This window comes from Nematostella vectensis, chromosome 12, assembly GCF_932526225.1.
Source record: "Nematostella vectensis chromosome 12, jaNemVect1.1, whole genome shotgun sequence".
In the NCBI taxonomy this organism is placed as follows: domain Eukaryota; kingdom Metazoa; phylum Cnidaria; class Anthozoa; order Actiniaria; family Edwardsiidae; genus Nematostella; species Nematostella vectensis.
This window is the reverse complement of record NC_064045.1, coordinates 8,830,638-8,855,021: the sequence shown is the minus strand read 5'-3', so window position 1 is coordinate 8,855,021 and position 24,384 is coordinate 8,830,638. Positions and strand designations below refer to the sequence as shown.

Below are 24,384 nucleotides of genomic sequence, written 5' to 3'. Positions count from 1 at the left end.
CTGGGAAGGGAGGGTTATTCAGGAGAGTACGGCGTTGCAATGTATCATGGTTATTTTCGTCAGGATAGTGAGATCCCAAATAATTCCTGACGTTCTTACCGGGATTCCTGTGCTCGTAGATGAACGTGAGGGAACTTGGGGTCTGGTACAAACTCATCCATTCGGCAGGAGATTTTCCGTCGACGCAGCATTTCTTTCCCACCACAGGAAACCCGATATTAAAGCCAGGAACAAGGGAAAAGGGATCGCATACAATGATATCGAAACCTTACAGTGCGACGCACGCTTCCGTGGCCACCTTGACAGTTTTGTGAAGTAAACCAATAAGGATGAGAGAAATAACGGGCTTCGTGAGAGACATAATCTTCATTAACCTACTAGCGAGGCAAAGAAATGCTTTAGTTCAGAACACTATGGAGCTCTCCTAATAATGTACTGTCATTCTAAAGTGTAATTCTATAAAATGATTCTATTGAATGTCTATTGAATTTTGAATCAAATTTCATTGTTTTCTGCATTGGCGTTGAGGTCAGGTCCCTACTTTGTTTGTGGCCACGGTAGCGCGCTTTGCATGGTTAAATTTGTATAGGTGGCCACGGTAGCGCGCGTCGTACTTCGTACTATAATCTCTGGAAATATGAAGCATAATTTAAAAAGGTGTATTTCCATCAATCCGTAAATGCTCAACAGATTATTTATTGAATAAATTTGTAACAGCGACATTTTTCTTGTTTCAATCAATAAACATATTATGAGAAGAAATCTCAATGCAGCGACCTAAAAATATTTTTACCATATTCACCAATTCAAAACCAATTCCTTTAGCGAATTAAATAAATAAAAAATCGCGACAGCTGCTCAGAATCAGTCGATGGAAATGGATGATTTCTCGCAGCCTGGTACTTTGCTAGGATGACAAAATAGCGGCTTACAGACGCACTTTTAAGAAGAACCAATGAAGGCATTTTTACATGCAACCTCGTTCCCAGCACATTATCTGAAAAGGGAGGTTGATATCCAACCTAGTAAATTCCCTTGTATCAGACCCTGGACTTGAGGCGAAACATCTTTTATCGTGAACCTGGTTGAAACCAATACATCATCATCAAGAGCATGTCTTGTGATTCCAGGACTTTAATGTGATGACAGCGCGGTAACAGGTCTAGAGTTATTGGGGGTGGATGGGGTGGAGGGGGCACGATACATAGACAGAGAGCTCGCAATTAAATTTCTTTTTTAAACCATTGAATTAGAAAAAAATATGCTAAGCAAATCAAAGCGCGCGTAAGAATTCAACCATAGGATTCCTAAAGAGCATTTTAATAGCCTAAAAATACGCCTGGCAAGAATTAAGAATGCATCAAACATTCTGTTGATGTTATTCGCCATTGTTACGTTGATAAGGGGATTGGGTCGAATTAACAAGCAAAAAAAAATAATCAATATCTTTACGACGCCATGTTGAATTACGCCAATGCTGTTCGCTTATCAACTCGACCCGAACCCCCGCGCAACTAAGAATGGCAAAGTAGTGATATAATCAAGCCTGATTACTCTCTACGTTTGTGTGAGCGCACCGGACTCGTACCCAGTCGTAAAAAAGGGGATCGCAAGGGATTGGGTACGACAATCCTTTGCGCGCCTTGCTCTTTTTCTTTTGAGCGACTGGGTACGAGTCTGTGAGCGCACTATAACTATTTCTCAGATTGTATAAGCGAAGTGCTTTACTAATTAACCAGAATCATTCAAGACTCATTCGCGTTTAGTTTGTTTCGCCGGATTTCAGTGTTCTGAGTTAATTCTTCAACTTCTTCCGCAAATAAGACCTTCAACGCTGGGAGCAACGATGGGATCTTGTCGAAATCTCTTGGTCGTATCTAAAAGTACGAGAAAAAAAAATGAAAAAGATCCTGGATAAGCGAATAAAATAAAAACCCCGGGAGACCGGGAACTCGAGAAAACTCGAATTCATCGTGGAATCTGAATTCAATCGAGTTTAAAATCCGGATAATTCGTGCTCCCGCCAACTAAAACAATTCTTATGCCTAGTGCACACTAGCAACATAAACAACATATTGACATGGGCGCGCGCACTATGTTTTGCCCGACATAACGACATGGATATAATGACATAAAAGAAACACATGTTTTTTTCTCTTATGTCATTATGTCCATGTCGTTATGTCGAAAATAAGAGTGCGCGTGCCCATGTCGTTATTTCGATATGTCTCCATTCTACCAGGAATGGAGTGGCGCAAACAAATTACAGCCTACCGTCATATGATCAAATGCGATCCCAGTATGCTTAGTGAACTTTTCGTTGAACACAGGAATCTTAGGATACCGCTGACTGAAGTGGTTTAGCATAATGAAGCGGGCACTCATTTTCAGTCCACTTGAGATCGCCTCGGTCGTAGTGCTGTGCTTCTTTTCTATGGCCTCTGACGTCATCTCATCCTCTAACGTCGCCTCGTGGATCAGCAGCGTGGCGCCGGCGCCTTTAGAATTAAAGCCGCATTGTCACCAGTTTACTTCCGGTCGGTTACGTAACAATCTCCGATGATTTTTAACGGAGAACGCGAAAAATATTTTAAAATATTGAAAGCAGTGTGTTTACTGGAAGTTTCTTTGAGGATGTGATTGATAATTTAGAGCGGCTGGCCTGTTTAATATCTCGCATTTTAATAGATTCTTTTGTCTTTTAACGGTTGAGGTTTCCGTCGGACCTCCGGAAGTTAACTGGTGACAATGCGGCTTTAAGATATCGTTTTAAAGCGAGGTTATACTTTTACATGTATGCAACATTGTATTAATCAAGCGAATGTATCGCTAATGTTCGATCACTTTACAAGCTTACTGTATTTTAGGAAAGTTCATATATTATCCCGAGAGGGGGGGGGGGGGAGGATACTGTGGGGGAGCCTCGAGAAATTGCCGAGGTCTAAAGGAGGGGGGGGGGGGCGTCGAAAGTGTTTGGATTTTAAAAAGGGGGGAAACTGATTTCTTTGGGTGTTGTCTCTACTATATAATTTGACATAGTGTTAAATCATACTGCTTGGTTTTTAAAGTTAAAGCTTGTCTCGGTTTGGGGGCAGTTTTTTGGCATGCACAATCCAGGAGTCCAAGATACGTAGATAATAAGCCACGTTTTATCTATTTAATGCAAACCTGCATACACCCTATATACATTTTTTTCATGGTTTCCGCTATAAGATATTTATAAAGTGCTTATGTTCCATATCTAAAATAAACAAAACGTTTCAATGCTATAAGCGCTCATTCTGCGTCATGAAAATCCTCGCTCATATCTGATTCGCTGTCTTCCTCGCTCTCTTTCTTTTCTCTTTTCTCATGCTGCGGGGGGGGGGGGGGGGGAGGAAAATTTTGTTTGTCCTGAAAGGGGGGGGGGGGGGTCAACTAATTTTATCCCTTACCCCTTACTTACTTACTTACTCCCAAAATCCTCACCCCCCCCCCCCCCCCCCTCGGGAAAATAAAGGAACTCTCCCTTAGCGTATTTAAGTTTTGCAGGAATACGTCATCGATGGTATTTAATGGATTATCAATTGATTGTTACATATTATTCTGCATTCGGCTGAAAAATGTAGCCCATATTACCTTTAGATCGTAGAAATGCCGTTTTCCAATCGCAACGAATATTTTTTTTTAAATAATTTTTTTATCAATATATTATTTAAGCCGTTTGCACTGACGTTTTTATAAAATAGGTAAATATACATTGTCTCTAAAACGTCGAATCTTCGATCAACATACCGGCATCTATCAACTTTTTGCATGGACGAGTGTCACCGGAATAAACCACCTTCCATCCCGTCACGTGGCTCAGCACCAGGCCGTACGCGAACGCACAGTGATCCACAGGGACGACTGATATCTAAACATGGGGACAATAGAAAAGCGACACAGCCAATCAGGAGACATTAAAAAAATACAAAGATCCGGTAGAAAGGGTTCCGTCTTAAATGATCACAAGGGAACGCTCAAACCTGTCACGGCCAAACCTGTCACGGCCAAACCTGTCACGGCCAAACCTGTCACGGTCAAACCTGTCACGGTCAAACATGTCACGGTCAAACCTGTAACGCCCAAGCCTCTCACACACAAACCTGTCATGCTAAAACGTGTCACGCACAAAAATGTCACGCCCAATCTTGTCACCTACAAACCTGTCACGCTCAAACCAACACGCACAAACTTGTCACGGCCAAACCTGTCACGGCCAAACCTTTCACGGTCAAACCTGTCACGGTCAAACCTGTCACGGTCAAACCTGTCACGGTCAAAACTGTCACCGTCAAACCTGTCACGGTCAAACCTGTCACGGTCAAACATGTCACGGTCAAACCTGACACGATCAAACCTGTCACGGTCAAACATGTCACGGTCAAACCTGACACGGTCAAACGTGTCACAGTCAAACCTGTAACGCCCAAGCCTGCCATGCACAAACCTTTCATGCTAAAACGTGTCACGCACAAACATGTCACACCCAATCTTGTCACCTACAAACCTCTCACACACAAACCTGTCACGCTCAAACCAACACGCACAAACTTGTCACGCCCAAGCCTGTCATGCACAAAACCTGTCACGCACAAATGTGTCACGCCCAAGCCTGTCACGCACAAACTTGTCGTGCTTTAACCTGTCACGATCAAATCAGTCACGCTCAACTGAGGAGTGAAGTAACACCCTTACCTTGACATCAAGACAATCTAGATACTTCGGGGCTTTACAGGAATCAGGGAAACATTCCATGAACCTGTACAGATAAGGATACAGCAAAGGTAACAAGTGTGACGAATTATGTGTTGTAGGTACTTAAAACGTTGTGAGGGATACAACCACCCCCCTTTCAGGGGAAGATCTAGCTTTTCGCTGAAAGGAGGGGGCTGGCAAAAAAAGGCGGGGGTGGTGATTATGTTTTGTTACATTTGGCTGTCTGGCTCACACAGGCACAAATACTAGTTTTATCAATAAAATGTGCGAGCCAATCAGCCAATCAGGGGGTCAACAGAAGGAAATACTTTTTTTCACTTTATTCTGGTACCTTTTTTTCACATAACAATTTCCTTTGGCAGCCAAAAAAAAAGGGGGGGGGGTAAAACCCTTAACCCTGGGGGGGGGGGTAAAACCCTTAACCCTGGGGGGTAAAACCCTTAATCCTGGGGGGGGGGGTAAAACCCTTAACCCTGGGGGGGGGGTAAAACCCTTAACCCTCCTCCTAGATCAGCTACTGCATCCTCCCTGAAACCCCCACATGGATCTTGGGTGTATAAGTACAGATCATTATTGATCGTATAAATTGCAGGGGGGGGGGTGTTATGGACTGCGGGAGGGGCGGGGAACACCTATTGCACACCTCACCTAAAATCCAAATGCTCACATAGAGAACTGTATTCTGTTAGCCAACTGCGCATTCTCAAAGGGCCAATGACAAGAGTATGAGCAGCAGTGTCTGATACCTGTTTTACAGAAAAACATCTCTTCAAGATTCTCTGTATGGTGCCATTTTGTAAGAACGAGTTAAAGAGGGCCAATCGGGTCGTCATTTTACAATCCCGCTCAAAACCCATTCACGATTCACGAAAGCATCCATTTCCGTCTGCTAATTCAAGCAGGCAACTGAGGTCCTTTCAATCAAATACTGTTAATTAGGTATCACAATTCAATTGTGAATGGTATATTTGAGGTTTTCAAGCAAATACATAGAACATGTTTTTTTAAACCAACAAAGTGCAAAGGCGTGGTTGACTGACATCCTTTAACTACCAAGTCTTGACCGTTGATGAGTGCCATAGACAACCATTTGGATGGGATGCCTAGTCGACGGTTTCCTAACAACTTGGTTTCTAATGTCCAGTAACCTCTGTGTAGGATGTCTGCTTAATGAGATCTGTTACTGTATATGGGGGTACGAATGTAACGTTAAATAAAGTTTATTGTATTGTATTGTTACAATATGGGGTGTTACCTGTGCTAGCTCAGCCTGTCGAAGCAACACGCTTAGAAGGCCCTAGAAAGAGGCATAAAAACAAGCTAAGAAGGCCCTAGAAAGAGGCATAAAAACAAGCTAAGAAGGCCCTAGAAAGAGGCATAAAAACAAGCTTAGTCAATAGTTTACTTCCGGTCGATTACGTAATAAAGATTTAAAAAATAAGCAATTGGAATTTTCTTTGAAGATGTGACTGATAATTTAAAGCAGATGGCCAGACAAAATAGTTTGCTCGAAGAAGCACCTTTCCAGAGTTATTACTATAAATGCTCATTATGTTTATGGTTCCTTGCAATGTTATAAAGCACATTCTTTTCAAATAAGCCCCTCCCCACAAAAGCGTCTTGCCTGGAAAATGAAAAATTAAATAAGCGATGGTAGAACTTATTTAAGCAATAGGCGACTTGCGCTTAGAGATCACCTAACCTTTTTCGGTGGCTAATTCAAAACAAAATTATCACAGAAATGACTCCGCCCGTCACAACAGAGATTTACGAATTCTTTAAATAAAACTATACCCTTTCTGAAATAAAATAAATGTTGCTGTTATTTTACAGCTAAAAGGCTGAGCGCACGATAGTTTGCCACCCAAACAGTCACATGATCTCTTGGCGCAAGTCCACTATTACATTACCTAGGTTTGGGCCCCTTTCCTCACCCAGCCCTCTAGAGGACCAAATACAATGTATGTGCATGTAAAAAATGAGGCATTGGTTCCACATACCAGATGGTGATCGGCATGCATATGGGAGATAAACACACAACTAATTCGCCGAATGACATCATCTGCCTTGTTGCCATAGTGACGGTAGAGTTGACCCAGGGTTCCTTCCCCGCAGTCCAGCAGGACTGAGTGTTCATTGCTAAAACAAGACAAGGAACAGAAAAATAAAGAAAACATGGCAATAAACAGAAAAAAATCAAGATAAAAAACTTGAGAAATTTGTGAATTCTTGTTTAGTTCTGTTTATAATTTGGTCACAAAAGCTCAAGGTTTCTTGTTTAAACAGTGACATTAATATTACCCCAATTTAAATGTTTAACCCTTTTCCCCCTTTTCTATTAATTCAAACTCTCCCCCCTCCCTTCCATCAATTCAACCCCTCCTTCCATTAATTCGCCCTCCCCCTCCGCCTTCAATCACCCCCCCCCCCTTTTCATAATTAATTCAACCTCTTTCTTCCCCACCATAATTTACCTGATGGACAGCAGGGTTGAACTGACATTCCTGTATTTAGATGGCAGAGATGCGCCTGTCCCAATAAATACCACCTCAAAATCAAAGTCATCTACACTCCCTTGGCTTTTTGTTGTTAACGATGAACCCAAATCAAGAGCACCTTTTTCACGATTGTCATGTTTACTATCACTGTCAGCAATGCTGTTGCTTTGGTTACAAGTATTAAGTAATGAGCTTGTGTATTTTTCTCTCAGGACTTTGGAAACGTCAGAGAGATTTAGAGTTTCAGGGGACAATTTGTCTTCGGATTTTATACTCTGTTCCAAGTCTGTGCAATTATCAGGTGATACATTGTGTTTAGTTTCACTAATTTTACTTTTCGTTTCTGATTTATTATCAAGTCGCATCTCAGTGTCTTGAGTAACAGCTTGAGCCTTCAAATCTAAATTTGGTGTCTGTAAATCATTTGAAGGCGACATTTTATCAAACCCCAGAGAGTCTTCTCTCTTTTTGATATCCTTGATAGCAGTAATAGCTTCGTTCTTCAGTTCTTGGACATTGAGTGGTTCTGGCACATCTGACGTGGAGTATCCTTGTTGTTTGAGGGGTCGGAGATGATATTGAAGACAGAAAGCACCGGGCATGGTTCGTATGGGGAATTGGGGTAGGTCTTTTTTCTAAAAAAAAAAGGGAAATAAATAGTTAACATCAACAACACCATCATAACAACCACTACCACATTAACAGCATAACCAGATATTTTGTCCTAAACAGGGTCAGGGATACAGACCTCTTGCACCACCCCTATACCATAACAGGGGTGAAGTCCCCCCCCCCTCCCTGGGCATAAATGTTTCTTTTGGTCTCTACTTTTTCTGGTCCAAAAGTGTCTCATTATTGAGGTTCAGGCCATTCAGAGCTACATCTTACTGGGTATTGGTAGAGTAGAGGGAAGATGGTCGGATCAAGAGTATTCAGCGCATTCATAGCTACATCTTACCGGGGGTTGGTAGAGTCAGGGCTTCTGGAATTACGTGCTTGTGCGGAAGCGCGTAATTTGGCTTTCTCCACGTAACCCGCGTAAACCACAAATTTCCGCATAATCCCGCATAATTTGGCTAAATTTTGAAAGACAAAACATTTAAGTGCACAGCTGATGTGTTCGTTTAGGGTTCTTACCTCTATTTCTCGTAAAAAAAAGACAGATATTCTTCGTAAGAGTGAGATATTTCGAACTGAATTTCTAAAACAAATAAAATGACTAGGGGTTCTTTGCTAAACCGCGAAGGCCTAGGACTAATAATAAAATACCTTTTTTTAATTGGCTGGTGGCTAGGAGCCAATGAAAACTCGCCTAAAATATTTTCGCGCAAAAAATTAACATTTTCAAGGTATTTCGTGCTTTCCTTCGGTACAAAATGTAGTTTGGGCGTAACAGTTGATATTCCGTGTAATTTAGCGCGTAATTCAGTAAAGAATCCAGCAAAATTTGATTATTTAAAGAAACATGTATTGCAAAATCCCACGTAATTTAGCGCGTAATTATTGATTTTCTGCATAATCTAGCGCGTAATTTAGCAGAGAATCCCGCGTCATTTTGAGTTTTTTCCAGGTAATTCCAGAAGCCATGTAGAGTAGAGGGAAGATGGACGGATCAAAAGTATTCAACACATTCAGAGCTACATCTTACCGGGCATTGGCAAAGAAGAGGGAAGATGGACGGATCAAGAGTATTAAGCGCATTCACAGGTCTGCTACATCTTATCAGGCATTGGCAAAGTAGAGGGAAGATGGACGGATCAAAAGTATTCAGTGCATTCAGAGCTACATCTTACCGGGGATTAGTAGAGTAGAGGGAAGATGGACGGATCAAAAGTATTCAGCACATTCAGAGCTACATCTTACCGGGGATTGGTAGAGTAGAGGGAAGATGGACGGATCAAGAGTATTAAGCTTGCATTGGATAGTTGCTTGTCGGCGGAATGCAACATGATCGCTGCAAACCTCGGAATTTATCAACAAGTGCTCTGTCCTTTCTCCGAACCTGAAAGACAGCATTGGCCACAATACTGTAACTTAAATTGGAATGTGCACTTGCGGTAGTTATGGGTTTTGGAAAGGATCATACTACTGTACAACAGTATATTGCTATTTATGGTAACTTTTGGCACGGAGTTTTCAAAATAAAGGTTTCATTGGGTAAAATACTCTATAGTATTATTACCTACAGTTGCATTTCATAGTATTTTTAATCACATTGTTGTATTTATGTGAAAACACACGCTGCCTTGAATGAACTCTAGGCATAGTTGTCAACCAAACTTGGGCAGAAATCGGGTGAAATACAGTAAATAACCCAAAACAGCCGATGCGGGTGAATACAGAGAATGTATGAAAGTTTTCACAAAATTTAGGCTTGTGATGAGGTCCAAAATCTTGTGAAACCCACCTAATGTGGGTGAGTTGACAGCTATATCTATACTATGCAGTGGCGGGGGCTTTGACAACAAAATGCATTTTTATACATCATAAAAAAACAGCATAAAAAAATATAAAAAATTATTATAAAAAAAGATAATTACATATAACAGCGTTTAATGTGCAATGTTTAAAAATGATCAATATCATATACTTTTTACTCCATGAAACGTAATCTGGATGATTGTAGACAGCCATAGGTACCATGTGAACAATAATGACAGGAGCCATGTTTGATGGCCCTTCGTGAAAGGCGCATAGAGAATGGTTATTGACAATGTTAGGTATGTAGTCCACACATGGGCAATCAATAAAAAGTACAACTGGGCCAGGAGAGGTAGGCTCCGTCACCTGCTCTGGACACACCTAACAAATGACAGAGGGAAAAAAAGATTAGGGGCCGGACGCAATGAGGACAGCAAGGAGAGCATAACCATAAAAATAGTGTCGCAAAAGGTTAATTTCTTTTTTATTGGTTTCAAAAAAGTAAGCCTAAAATATAAAATCAGACTAGAACCCTATTTCTACCACATTAATTAATGAAAGTCTTTCTTACTGCCCACACATCCCGTCCTAGTTCTAGACCATAAAACTTGGAGTTCCCACATTGTGGTTTTGAGGGATGTTGTTGAAAAGCAATATGGTACTGCATACAAATCTTACCTCACACATCATTACAATCATTATCATCATCAACAAAAAATAAATCATTTCTGTCCCATTATCATCGTCATCATAAATATGGTGTATAAATCTTACCTTTGCCCCATCATTAAAGATCATCATTATTATGATCATCATCATCATCAATATGGTAATATTTTTGTATTTTATTTTATATTATATTTTCATTAAGTCTTACCTCTGTGCCATCCTCTAGGATAACATTTTCTCCATTCTTCAGCTTCCCATAAAGAGGTCCTTTAGGGACCCCTAGCTCTTTTGCTTTATTAAGCAAAAATTTTCCAGGAACAGACACAAGCTGACAGATGTAGCACACGATGGATTCTTTGAGCAATCCTGGGTCCAGTTTAATTTTCTTATCAGGATGCTGCTGTTCACTGTTGAGTTTTTCATCTTTTCTGGCATGAGATTTGTCATTACTTGGATCATCTTTCTTGTGTGCTTAAAAAAACAAAGTGAGTATAAAAAAGGACATAATAAGGAGCAAAAATAATGGAAAATAATGAAAGCCCTATGCCTTGGCCATGGTATTTGCAGTTTTAAGTATCCGCTAAGTATGGGGAACCACCCATCTTCCTAACTTTTCACCATATCCACCAAATCAACTATTAACCATAGCGCTATCCCTTGGCTATGCTACTTGCAGTGCTAAGTATCTGCTTAGTATGGTGGACCACCCATCCCCCTAACTTTTCACCATATCCACCAAATCCACCATTTGCCAAAGCCCTATGCTTCCCTCTGGAAATTCCTGGGCATTTGAACCCCCCCCCCCCCCCCCCCCAACCACCGGGAATTTCCAATCCCCTAATAAAGTAATCTGAGTGAGGGGACATGTGGGGACCATCTTTATTACCCAAAAATATGAGGGATTGTCCTGAATATACAGTAGAAGCAAGAGGACTTTATACCTTGTATTACAACAGGAGTTAAGGTGAGGTTTTCATCAGTGAATGCTGTATCCTTTATGCCATTATACTGTGTACACACATATTTCATCTTTTCATGAAAAATAAAGAATCTTGTCCCATTCATTAGGTCCTTCAGGTTTTCTGGTCCATAAATGTTTATAGTTGTCTTTTTGCTGTCTCTGAGTGTCATAGCCATTCCAGGCAATCCCCCACATCGCTCCCAGCAAATTCTTGTAAAGAAAATATTATTGAGTTTGTTGTATTTGATCTTCTGTTCATTAAAAAGCCTTTGAGTTCCTTCACCACAGTTGAAAAGATACCTGAAAACAAATAAGGAAACAAGACAAAAAGCCTCTTTAGCGATATTAATGACACAGATATCTGCAGCATCACAATCATATGATTCATGTATCATTATCACCATTAACTTCATCATCATTTCCATCATAATAATTATCATAATGATCACCATAACCATTACAATTATATTTATTAACATAAGAGCTTCCTAATGACTGGCTTATAGCAAGGGTGACCCCGGTCTATAAAAAGGGCGCGAAGAGCGATCCTGGCAACTATCGACCAATTTCGCTAACATGCTTGGCCTGCAAAGTCATGGAGCATGTAGTTCTAAGTCATCTAAACAAGCACCTTGCTGCGCATAACATTATATCCAATCTACAACATGGTTTTCGTGCAGGTTTTTCCTGCGAGACGCAGTTAATCCTAGCGGTACATGACTGGGCTTCGATCCTTAATAAACATGGCCAAGTAGATGTTCTTCTGTTAGATTTCCAAAAGGCCTTTGATAAAGTTTCGCACTCGAAGCTACAGCAAAAGCTTAAGCTCTATGGCATCTCCGGAAAGACTCTGTCCTGGTTATCTGCTTTCTTAACAAATCGTTCGCAGTTTGTTGCCGTCGATGGTGCAAAATCTAACGCGGTACCCGTTACATCAGGTGTGCCCCAGGGCACCGTCCTCGGGCCAACACTCTTCCTCCTATTTATCAATGATATTGCTGATTCTCTAGATTCACAGATGCGGTTATTCGCGGATGATGCCATTGTCTATCGCCAGGTTGACTCGGTCGATGATCATCAAGTCCTTCAACATGACCTCGACAATCTCTCTGATTGGTCTGATACCTGGCAGATGGCCTTTAACGTCTCCAAATGCCATCTGTTATCCGTCACTAACAAACGCAACCCAAGCCTGCATGAATATGAGATTAACTCTCAAATACTATCTTCTGTTGACTCCCATGATTATCTGGGCGTGCGCTGTTCTCGCGACCTACGATGGGGGAGCCACTGCTCTAAGATCGCAAGCAGTGCTAGCAGTACACTAGGTATAATCAGGAGAACCCTTAAACCATGCTCAAGAGAGGTTAAAGAACGTGCCTATATGACATTAGTCAGGCCTAAACTTGAATATGCCGCCGCTGTGTGGAATCCGTACACCACCAAGGATGTTTCCCTCCTCGAGCAGGTACAAAAAAGCGCCGCGCGATTTGTAACTTCCAACTACAATTATAAAGCCAGCACTACAGAAATGGTTGAGTCTCTAGGTTGGGACACTCTGGAAACAAGACGCCTCATGCTGCAACTATCAATGTTTTTTAAGATCAAAAACAACATAGTCAAAATCCCATTCCCGACAAGCATCCAAGAGAACACAAGAACATCCAGAAGGACAGATATAAGCTATAGTCAGTTGCAAGCAAACGTAAATGCGTTTGGCATGTCCTTCATACCAAGAACAATAAGAACTTGGAACTTGGTATCTGGCGACATTGCGGCCCTGCCATCCTTACAGCTCTTTCAGGCCGCCGCCTTGCCTGCGTTAAGATCCAAGCAGGCCCCTGGCTATATGCGCCGCCTCTAGCCAGGGTACACCATCCCCCCTTTGCGTTAGCGAAAGCTATAAAAGGTTATAAACTTTAAGACTTTAAGAATCATTCAACATTTTCATAACCATTATCATCAGCTAATCATTGTTACTATAATCACCATTTCTATCGACACATTATATATATTTAACAATAATCATCATTATCTTCCTCGGCATCAGCATCATCATCATCATCAAGTATAGGGTTAGGGAGGCTGTAATTGCAAGTAAATGCAAATTGATGTAAAACTTTTATCTCAGACCTAGTTTGAATTTACAAAGGTAAACATCCTAAGACACCTTGCTTTCTAAGATCTTAGTGCATCCTGTGCTCCTACCTCTGAGAATCCGTGAATAACAGCAGCGACGGCGTGGTGTCTAGAGAACAAGTTCCTAACACTTGAAGGTAGACTTTGTTTGACAAAAGCTTCGTCTTAGAAGCCATTTTATCAGAATATACGGGTACGTTACGGCCCAGCAAGCATTTTTTAACTACGGAGGATAACTTTGTCAAGTATGATTGAATAACTCTACACGATAACATATGATGAAAGTTTTTACGGATTTTTGCAAGACGTCGGCCATGCTTGAGCCTGCGATAATTGTGCTCAGCGTTAATTCGAACCACAGGGCTCCCGCGGTAGATTAGAATGCTGAGAATTTTAGAATTATAAGAACTATATTATCCCCAAAAATGACAAATTTTACATGTATAAAAAAAGATTATCAACAGCTGATATTTTTTAAACAAAATATCGCAATAAATAAATAAGATAAAAGAAAGAAAGTGTGATACTTCTTGAGAGCGGGTTTCCTGTGTTATTCAACACCGTTGTACCGCGAGCCGGTGTCATGGCGGACGGTAAAACTGTAAAAATGCCGCAAGTTTGCATATCATTTTGAATTGGAAGATACTCTTCGAAACTCACCTGGTTTCAAGCAACACGTCTTGTGCATCAATTGGGTCGATACCCTTTAAACAGCAAGCGAAATGTCGACAGAGTGATTATTTCTAGATCATAATTAACATTGTGTAACATCGACTTTACAACACGAATGAAATGTGGTCGCTGCCTCTTACGATTTCTGCTGTAGCATTTCAATCAACTAAACTTCTCTTCGGAGCTTTTTCAGTCAACAGCTACGCAGAAGAAGTCCCGTTACATTCGGTGTCATTATAGTTCAAAAGTCGACTATGATTGTTGGGTTTTTACAGTGTAGAACTCCATGCTTTCGGGGATTCACGTTCAAAAGCTGTACGGGCCGCATAGAGGAGCTATTTACTCGTCGATATAACAATAGATGCTTGCAATTTGATAGAGCTAGACACCCTTTAAGAGGCATTGGAGGCAGATCGCTTGCATCACCTAGCCGTAGCGTCTTCAGGGTGACTTGTAGACATTACTGGAACGGTCCAAACTCTTGTCAATCACTCTCTACAACTTGTATGGGTTTGCGTGTGATGACGTCTTGTAGACAATATTGGAATGGACCTGGTGCAGGACGTTCGGTTTCTTCTAGGATATACCTACAGGTTATTGGTACTGTGTCGTCACAGTCAGCACCCAGCGTTCTACTTTTTACAGACTCTCAAAGGTAAAAGTTCTTACTCCTAGACACTTTCACCTTCTCTCATGTAATTCTATTCTTAATCTTTTTACTAAATCTCAAAATAACCATCTGAAAACAAAATTTTGTAATTAATTTGATAAATTTAACCCTAATATTGCAAAAAGAAATCAGCCATTGGAAATGGATGCTTTCTCACACTTTGTACTTTGCTAGGATAACCAAATTTTTAAGCAATATGAGAGAGATGGCTAAAAAGACTTTGAAATGGTCAGGGAAAAAATGACTTACTGTAGTATCACATAATAGTTAATCATCTGTACAAAGGTAGATAGACTTTTTTTAATTTATTGTCATATTTTTGCAGGAGGGGTCCTGATTTAATAAGATTAACAGTAGTCATCAGAATAACATTTAATATGTCATAATGAAAATATCAATCACCTCAGAATACAGCAGTTTATTTGCAAGGAAATCTCAAAATAACAAAACAGCAAAAATTGAAAATATCTTGGTTACTCGTTTGAATTAGACGATAGAGATGGATTCATGTGTGACGTTGCATTGAGCGGGAGCATAAAATGGCGGTAAAATTGGCCTTCATTAAGATATAAATCAATGAATAATTCTAGAATTTAACTGGTTTAATTTTTTATTTATTTTCTTCTCAGGTATTTGTTCAATTGTGGAGAGAGCATTCATAGACTGTCATGTGACCTGGACATATCAATGGACCCCGGGCGGATATTCCTAACTGGAAATCAGTGGCAGCACATTGGAGGTCTGTCTTACATTCAGTACCAGCCACAGGCTTTAGAGCCAAATGCTGGTATTGAGGTCCATGGCCCTGCTGGCACGGAAGACTTTGTTCATAGTTTGTACACATTCTCCAAGCGCCATTTGGTAACTAAACCATCCATCACTTGCTTTGATCATCACCCTTCTTCACTTCCTCTGTACAAAGATGATAATGTCAGCATTCAAACTGTGATATTGGAGGACTCAAACCCAGCACAGGGTTTGCCAGATGACTCTTTGTGTTTCATATGCAAACTAGCAGACCCTCCAGGGAAATTCCTGGCTGAAAGAGCCCAGGAGCTTGGGATACCTGTGGGACACATGAGGAAGGAACTGCTATCTGGGAATCCTGTGGTACTGCCAGATGGAAGGACTGTAAGTATGTGGCAGCCACAAAAAAGGAAATTGTGGGAGAGGGGTGATAGCCTAGTGTCAGGCCTCCTGATTGGGCTTCCTGTGGTCAGTAAGCGGGCAATGGTTGTCCCAGTCCTTCTCATGACCAACCACATGGACCCCAAAAGGAATGCCAGGAACTAGGCGGGGAAGACTACACTCAATACAGCCTTTAAGAGGACAAAGTGTAGCTGTATACTGTACTTGCACTTGATGCAGACTACCCTAGCCTCTGTGTTATTGGACAATAAGATTTTGAGAATTTTACTTCTTGTGTGTACAGTACTATTACTTTATGAACATTGACTTTGCCTTCTGCAGTACAGTGTTTTTTTAATGTCCCACAATTGCAGACTAGTTTGTAATAAGAGACTGCAATTAAACCTATAGTCTTCTCTGCCAAATTTGATACACAATCTCTAATATAGAGACCCAAGTACTAAAACCTCTGAAAAAAAATCTGAAGCCTGACATGGGCTCAAACCCTGGTCCTCTTGGTGTGTATTTCATTATACATTGCCTGGTCAGGCCCGTACCCAGGATTTGTCTTGAGGGGGGGGGGGGGGGGGCGAAACCCCAAAACGTGAACATAATTTTTCCGGTGGGGGGGGGAGGTGAATATTAAAATCTGACCACCGCACACACCCACTGCAGTATTGGGACATTTATTGTCTGATTTGACTGCATACCAGAGTGATCTAGCTTATGCTTTATATTTTTGTGTACAAATAGCACGTCTATTGAGGTGTGGGGGTTGCACCTGCACCCCCCTGGGTAGGGGCCTGCACCCCCTGGGTAGGGGCCTGCACCCCCCTGGATAGGGGCCTGCACCCCCCTGGGTAGGGGCCTGCTGGTATAGCAGACAATTAGTGTACTTTAAATACTCATTTGTACCCTGTCTTATTTGATCTTGTAACCCTTTCAGGTCAAACCAGACGAAGTTGTTGTGCCGCCAAAACCTGGCCAAATATTTGCTGTGATTGACTGCTCCACTGCAGAGAAATTACAATTACTGACTAATCACAAATACTTCCAAGATCACATTGATTGTAAACAATTAGACCTAATGATTCATATGACACCAATGTCCCTGTTTCAAACCAACACTTATCAGTCGTGGGTCAGAGAATTTGGGCCAAGAACTCAACACATTCTCCTAAACACGGATACTCCAGCATGTCAAAGACAACTTCAATTGAACAATCGCTTACAAAGAAGACTGCACTCGATACAGCCTACAATATTTTCAGCACCCCATACGGAACATCCATTACACACTCAATGGCTGGATCTACCGGATAACTGTGTGTCAGGGCAGAGTAGAATGTTGTATAATTTCCGTCCAGTTAATAATGAAGGGCTTTTTTGGGATGGTATACCCTCCAAACCAGATATATTCTGGAAAAGTAACAGTGATCTTGAAGAATCTGGCTCAAATTATAATGAACAACAAATGGTAGCACCTGACTCAGAACAGAGTGCAAGACACAAGGAAGATGGGTTTAGTGTGACATTTCTAGGAACTGGAGCATCAAAGATGTCTAAATTACGGAATACAAGTAGTATGTTGGTCCAGATAGGGTAAGCCAAACTTGCTTTGAAAGTTTTTATTAACAGGTCACATGTAAGACAGAAAAGAGGGCCACCACTCCCCTTCCTCTGGTGTACGTAGGTTATATTTAAGTGAAGTATATGTATTATAATAATATAATAAGTTATAATATATATATAATAAGTTTCTTTCTCTTATAGAGTGGACTCATCTATACTGTTCGACTGTGGGGATGGGACTTTCTGTCAGTTGAAGCATCAATATGGCAAGCATACTGGCAATGTGTTGGCATCCCTCAAGAGCATCTTTATCTCCCACAAACACATAGACCACCATATGGTATGGAGCTAAAGCAGGGGGCTTCTCGTGTAATAGAACAGGGGCGACGGATCTAGGAGTGGGGCAAGGGCCCCACCTTCTATTTGCCAGAGATTTGGCTTAAAAATAACAAGAAATTTAAGTATGTCCACAGAAGAACGATGAATCTGGTTCCCTCTTTCTTGAAACTTATGCTTCAGCAGGGCCATAGCTGGGGGTGAGGGCACTGGGGGCATGCGCCCCCCCCCCCCAATATTTGTAAAAATTATAAGGAAATGACCAGTAGGGGCGTGGCTGTGCCCCAATTATTTTCCTTATGTTTCTGTATTGAACCCTTCTAATATTTTGAGGTCTGCAACAGCACTGTTCAGCCCCCCTTTTTGGAACGTCTGGATCCGCCCCTGCAGTTAATACAGCATTTAAAGCACAGCCGTTGCATAAAGCTTTACATACTAACAATGCCTGTTAATGTCTATGGTTCTGTTTGATACTCATGATACAATGCGGTCTCCATGACATGCTTTGGGATATCTAATTGTTGTGTGCATGTAATGTATCGAGAAACCAAGAAATGATAAAAGATACACTTTTTGATAAAAAATGCACCTCTGATAATAATAATTTTAATAATTTTATTATTTATATAGCGCAAAAATCATTGTCTATATGACCTAATGCGCTTGAGATTTGACATCTGATAAAGAAATACACATTGTCATTGCAAATGGCAGTTGTGCACGTTTAGCGCGTCAGAGGCTGTTTCCTCCTTGGAATGACTCATTGTTTTTTGTATTTTTATACTACTTTCTCATGTTTTTTATTGTGTTGTATATCAGTAATCATCACAAGTTAACTTCCAAAATAAACATTTTACTGTTCCATGTGCCACTACCATAGATAAAACGTGGTTTTTCTTATTAAGGCAAACCATTTCAGCAGTACAAAAACACAGCTAACCCATTACTTTGTTCTTTTTTCCAGGGACTTGTCAACCTTTTATTCCACCGCCAAAAAGCTGCCTTGAAAAGAAAGGTAAGTAAAAGTAACATACATTGTCTCTACATCCCCCCTCTATAATCTATTTGTTTTCACATTATAATTAAAGCACACTTACTTGAAAGCCTGGGTTGGTTATTTGACTTTTGGTTAGGGGTTTAAAGCCGCATTGTCACCAGTTTTCTTCCGGTCGATTACGTTAAAAATCCGTTAAAAATCATCGGATATGATTTTGCGAAAAATATTTCAAAAAATTGAAAGCGGTGTGTTTATTGGAAGTTTCTTTGAGGATGTGAATGATAATTTAGAGCGGATGGCCTGTTTAATATCTCGGATTTTAATAGATTCTTTTGTCTTTTAACGGTAGAGGTTTCCGTCGGACCTCCGGAAGTAAACTGGTGACAATGCGGCTTTGATCTTGGAATCTTCCTTCCTTCTCCTTTTCCCCACTGCCAAAAATATAGTCCTCTTAGTTATGGAATGCACCCCCCCCCCCCCCCCCTTAGTATTGTAAATCCTGGCTTTGTGCCTGTTGTTTGTAATCGCCTTTGCTTTGGGGGGGTCTTTCTCCAGTTTTTCCAGTTTTGCTTTCATAAAAAGTTTTACTCTGAGACGTGTTTTGTGGTCAGACATTAGCTGTTTGATGGTAGTCTTGCGTGCGCCTTGTTATGCCTCTCTATGTTGTATCCATATTACAGCTTTAAAGGTTGAGATAATGTTGCCAAAGTTATTGATGACTACACCATTGCCCCTTAATTAAATATTAATGAAAAATAATAACAAAATGGGTTTATTTAAAAAAAATCGTTGCGCCTAAACAGCATCATTAAATGGTCTTGCCAACCAGGGTATATAAGCCTATGAATTACAGCTTTAAAGACGGAAATAATGTTACCAAAGTTATTTATACATAGTAAATATTAAGAGTGCATCACAGGCTATTTCTATTTTCAGAACTATGAGCCTCTTGTGGTTGTCGGCCCAGAGAGGCTGCTGAAATGGTTGGAATATTACAACAGCAGGCGAAACGAGTTGCATTACAGGTATTCAGAACTGACCATTATTGAAGCGCAAGAACAACATTGGGTGATTCATAAGTTCCAAGAATTCCAATAAGATCAAAGATGCCCCGCAAAGGGATAAAGGATGGGGTAAAGGATTGATTGTTTCTTGTCAAGCCCCTCAGATAAAAAAAAAAAAACGGTCAATACATTATTATACAATAAACGTTATTTAAAGAGAGTTCATGGTAACCTGTAAAAAACTTTTTTCTCTCAATACAGAGAATCCTGCGGCATTGGAGAGCAGCAAGTTGTGTGATTTTGCATTATGTACTTCGGTTCCCCTTAAAACTTTGCTTTCGTATTAAACTATGTTAAGAAAATCGAAAATTTAGATTCCGATCAAGAAGAATCCTCTGTCTCTAAAAAAAAAAACGAAAGCGAAATCGCTTTGCCAACATAAGCAGAAATTTAGAAGTTCGGGTAGAACCACATTTGCCTAAAATTCTTGCTTGGGTACAAAAAGTTCGCCGACAGTTCGATAGCGTGCAAAATAAAAGAAGTTTGGCCCTGCCGAGCTTTCGGCGAATTACGTGTTTTTTCGGATGGCGAATTCGGTTGCATTACTTTCTGTCAGCACTGTAATGTGATTGTTCTCTTTCTGTAGGTTTATCAGTTTCACCGAGGTAAAAAGCGGACAGTGCAAGAACCAACTCAAGGATCTCGTTTCGTCTCTTGGCTTGTGCAAGGTACGCAATCACGGAGCTTAAGCAACGACGACGACAGAAAACAATTCAAAATTAGCACTCCGTTCTCAGGCGCGTACCCAGGATTATCTGGGGGGAAGGGGTGGAGGGGATTTGCGCAGTCATAGGTATCAGAGGGAAAAAGCATACAATAGTATTCGAATATTTCTTAGTAAGAAATGACCCACTTTTTGGCCGCCAAGGGAGGGGGTTGCGCGCACACCCTTCGCATCCCCCTCTGTACGCACCTGGTTCTGATTCATTTCAGCCCTTTTAAGCAAATCCACGATTCCTCTAACTACTTCGCTAGCTATAGGAAAGATTTCCTTTTACTTAATTTTTATCATAATGTTTCGATTACTCGATTGCTACCAGCATGGACCCGAGCACATTTTTCAACCTCGTTGTCCTTAGCTGTAATCGTCTTCCTTACTTGATCTTTATTTGTAAACATGATGATGATTTTATCAAGGTAATTCTTTTGTTAATTCTAAAAAAATTCGATTGCCATTTTAGCTGTCGGTGGTTCCCGTGGTGCACTGCGACGACTCACATGGAATCGTTATTGCGCATGCGTCAGGATGGAAGCTAGTGTATTCGGGCGACTGCTCTCCGTCAGGGTACCTCGTCAGAGAAGGTTTGTTGTCAGATGGATAATCGCAGACAAGCATGAAGGGGGAAGGGGGAATTTTTGTTTAGAATAATGTTCTTCCGCAGTATTTTTGGGCGTTGAAAACTTTGCCATTGATTATTTTCGGAGGGGGGGATGTATTCTGGGACCAAGATGTAGCCCAGTGTTACAATAAATTTTTATTCTGTTAAGTGAAAATAGAATGATAGAGGACTGATAGAAATATAGCAGTTCATGTTAGATTCTTCATTTTTGTTTTCGTCTCCAGTGTCGATTTGTTGGACCTCTTATGGTCTGAGCATGCGCAGATCCTTCATCGTGCTCGCGCGCCCAGGTTTTGATGATTATCCGTTATTTCTGACTTTATCAGCATTGCCGAACCGTTACGAAATTGAAATACTAAATATATCAAAACAATAATGCTACACACGTACGAGGCAATATTAACGGGCCTAGCGAGCCTCGAAATACTGGGGGACTACAGACATCAAGAAAACTTGGGGGGGGGGATGGGGGCAAACCACGCCCTTACAAATGGGGGGACACAGTGCCCTCCGGCCCCTATATGTGTTACCCACTGATTAACGTCAAACTACTGCATATAACCTCAGGTGCAGATGCAACTCTTCTGATCCACGAGGCGACCTTCCTACCAGATTATGGAGAAAAGGAGGCAAAGCTTACTGGACACAGGTAGCCCAAGTTCTTACATAAGTACCACAGGCAACCCACACGTCATAGGACACAGGAATAACCAAGCATAACGGGAACCACGTGATACTTAGGGCGCTGACAACCCATGTTTTTACATAACGTATAGGCCACAGACAACTCATAAGTCATTAGGCACAGGTATACCAAGCTACAGACCTTGCGCGGTACACAGGTGGCAGGTGATACTTAGGCCTCTGGCAACCCATATTGTAACACAGATAAAAACAAAGACAACCCACACACCATAGAGCACAAAAATGATAATGATAGCGAGCTGCAAATTATTACCGCACGGGCAACAGGTAGCACGTAATACTTGGCACAAGGGCGCAGGTAAACCGTAAATTCTGGGCACTACAAAACACAGGCAAACCATAAGCAAAGCGTCCATTCAGGGCACTTCAAAACATAGGCAAACCATAAGCAAAGCGTCCATTCAGGGCACTACAAAACACAGGCAAACCACAGGAAAAGCGTCCATTCAGGGCACTACAAAACATAGGCAAACCATAAGCAAAGCGTCCATTCATGGCACTACAAAACATAGGCAAACCACAGGAAAAGCCTACATTCAGGGCACTACAAAACATAGGCAAACCATAAGCAAAGCGTCCATTCAGGGCACTACAAACATAGGCAAACCATAAGCAAAGAGTCCATTCAGGGAACTACAAAACATAGGCAAAGCGTTCATTCAGGGCATTACAAAACATAGGCAAACCACAGGAAAAGCCTACATTCAGGGCACTACAAAACACAGGCAAAGCGTTCATTCAGGGCATTACAAAACTCAGGCAAACCATAAGCAAAGCGTACATTCAGGGCACTACAAAACACAGGAAAACCAAAGACAAACCGCAAATGCACTACAAAACACAGGTAAACCGTACAGCCAGGGCTTCACAGAACCCAGACAAACTACTATGTCTGAAAGTACGAAGCATTGAAGGCACAGGCAACCCAAATGGTATAGAGCAAATATCCAGGCTCACGTCTTTTCTTTGATTTCAGTACGACTGATGGTGCAATTGAAGTATCCAAGAGAATGCGTGCCCGCTATACCATCCTGACGCATTTCAGCCAACGATATAACTTGAAGAGGATTGTCAAATGTCGATTCCCGCCTGGCGTCAGTGTGGCGTTCGACCATATGACGGTGAGCAATGTACATCCTTGAGTAAACCCTACATAGTACGTAGATTACAGTGTTTTAAAAATTTGGAAACTTAAGCAAACAAGTTTCTGACGACAAACAGCAACGGGAAGTTAAACAGCTTCGTCCTTTGTAAAGTTTTGCTCTGACCCAGTGATAAAAGAAGGCCAATCAATCACGCCGTCATTTCACGCTCCGGTGTGACGCAAAGCACCATTTCCACCAGGTTATTCAAGCGAAGCCCTATTTATTCGTCGCGCTCCTGCCGTGCCTAACCTAATAGTCTATTTGTATCGACACAAACAAATTTGGTCCAACTTTGATTCAGACGTCGCACTAAATAAGTAGGGCTCAATAGGTTGTGAGTAGTAAAAGTTGACTTGATGCGGGTTTTTTGTTGCGCAAAGTGAGAAATATAGTATTTGATTCGGCACATTAAAAGCTCGACGTTTGAATTGGTGTCTTGCTTTTGCCGTGCAGCACGACTGGTGCAGCCGTGCTTGGTGCCGTGACGAACTCGTATCTGCCGTGCCGAACATAATTAATTAAGACGTCGAACTAATCATGTGCCGAATCCAAACAATGTCACGGCAAGGTAGGAGCGTATTATAAAGTAACAGACTAAGACTTAAACTTATTTTTCGTTTTAGGTTACTAGCCAGGATCTGCCGAGCTTGGACCGAGTACTTCCGAATCTCCGCCGAGCGCTTTACGGAAACAAGCCACAAAGCTCTATTAAAAAACAGAGGTGGACAAACGATCGATCCCCAAGCCATTTTGAAGGCCAAACGAGAGGGGCGGTATTATCAAAATCGATTGGAAAATCGATCATTGGTCGATGATGGCTTGGAAGCATCAAATGGTGTTGCTATAGAACCTCGGCCAAATTTTAGGCGCCAAGGCATTAGCTCATTGTGCTATAGAACCTCGTTAAACCCAACTTCTAGGTGCTAAGACATTGGTTCGTTGTGCTATAGAACCTCGGTAAAGCCAACTCCTAGCGCCAAGGCATTGGTTCGTTGTGCTATAGAACCTCGGTAAAGCCAACTCCTAGCGCCAAGGCATTGGTTCGTTGTGCTATAGAACCTCGGTAAAACCAACTTCCAGGCGCAAAGGTATTGATTCGTTATGCAGTAGAACCTCGGTAAAACCATCTGCTAGGTGATAAGGCATTGATTCGAGTTAAACCTTGTTAAAGCCAACTGCTAAGTGTTAAGGTATTGGTTCGTTATGCAGTGGAACCTCGGTAAAGCCAGTTGCTAGGGACTGAAGAGTAAGATCTTGTAACCTTACTTTTTAACATTTGAATAGGAGATATAATATTCGCTGGTAAAAAGGTTACCGCGTTACATTA

At 41.3% G+C, this 24,384-nt stretch overlaps 3 protein-coding genes across 3 annotated transcripts in view; 2 read left to right on the top strand and 1 right to left on the bottom strand.

The window, feature by feature from the left end:
• LOC5511711 (uncharacterized protein DDB_G0290685) overlaps positions 1-321 on the top strand; it is a 14,314-nt gene extending 13,993 nt beyond the window's left edge. The window contains exon 8 of the mRNA XM_048720228.1: positions 1-321. This exon is cut by the window's left edge and continues 934 nt beyond it. The gene's annotated coding sequence lies outside the window, so the exon portion shown is untranslated.
• A 983-nt stretch (positions 322-1,304) lies between these two features.
• LOC5511720 (zinc phosphodiesterase ELAC protein 2) lies at positions 1,305-13,755 on the bottom strand. The gene is made up of 13 exons (XM_032381072.2): positions 13,498-13,755; positions 11,270-11,589; positions 10,537-10,799; positions 9,829-10,040; positions 9,102-9,240; positions 7,215-7,873; positions 6,741-6,879; positions 5,996-6,037; positions 5,389-5,486; positions 4,720-4,783; positions 3,775-3,895; positions 2,275-2,498; positions 1,305-1,877 (listed from the first exon to the last, which is right to left on the bottom strand). Exons 1-13 carry the CDS (start codon positions 13,701-13,703, stop codon positions 1,746-1,748), a joined length of 2,619 nt encoding a protein of 872 aa, XP_032236963.2. The 5' UTR covers positions 13,704-13,755; the 3' UTR covers positions 1,305-1,745.
• A 228-nt stretch (positions 13,756-13,983) lies between these two features.
• Positions 13,984-24,379, top strand: LOC5511715 (zinc phosphodiesterase ELAC protein 2). Its single transcript, XM_032381092.2, has 11 exons — positions 13,984-14,755; positions 15,400-15,901; positions 16,845-17,500; positions 17,672-17,810; positions 18,771-18,821; positions 19,740-19,828; positions 20,454-20,535; positions 21,049-21,169; positions 21,775-21,856; positions 22,889-23,033; positions 23,681-24,379. Exons 1-11 carry the CDS (start codon positions 14,355-14,357, stop codon positions 23,870-23,872), a joined length of 2,460 nt encoding a protein of 819 aa, XP_032236983.2. The 5' UTR covers positions 13,984-14,354; the 3' UTR covers positions 23,873-24,379.
• The last annotated feature ends 5 nt before the right edge of the window (positions 24,380-24,384 follow it).

What these genes read in the sequence shown, in the direction of transcription:
- LOC5511720 (XM_032381072.2), bottom strand. Translation starts at nt 13,703, where the DNA reads ATGTTATCGTGTAGAGTTATTCAATCATACTTGACAAAGTTATCCTCC. An exon ending in TTATTCACGGATTCTCAGAG is followed by an intron (nt 11,590 to 13,497) that starts GTAGGAGCACAG and finishes ATTTGTTTTCAG; the next exon opens with GTATCTTTTCAACTGTGGTG. An exon ending in CTCTACTCTACCAATCCCCG is followed by an intron (nt 7,874 to 9,101) that starts GTAAGATGTAGC and finishes TTTTTTTTTTAG; the next exon opens with AAAAAAGACCTACCCCAATT.
- LOC5511715 (XM_032381092.2), top strand. Translation starts at nt 14,355, where the DNA reads ATGATTGTTGGGTTTTTACAGTGTAGAACTCCATGCTTTCGGGGATTC. An exon ending in GCAAAGCTTACTGGACACAG is followed by an intron (nt 21,857 to 22,888) that starts GTAGCCCAAGTT and finishes CTTTGATTTCAG; the next exon opens with TACGACTGATGGTGCAATTG. An exon ending in TGGCGTTCGACCATATGACG is followed by an intron (nt 23,034 to 23,680) that starts GTGAGCAATGTA and finishes TTTTCGTTTTAG; the next exon opens with GTTACTAGCCAGGATCTGCC.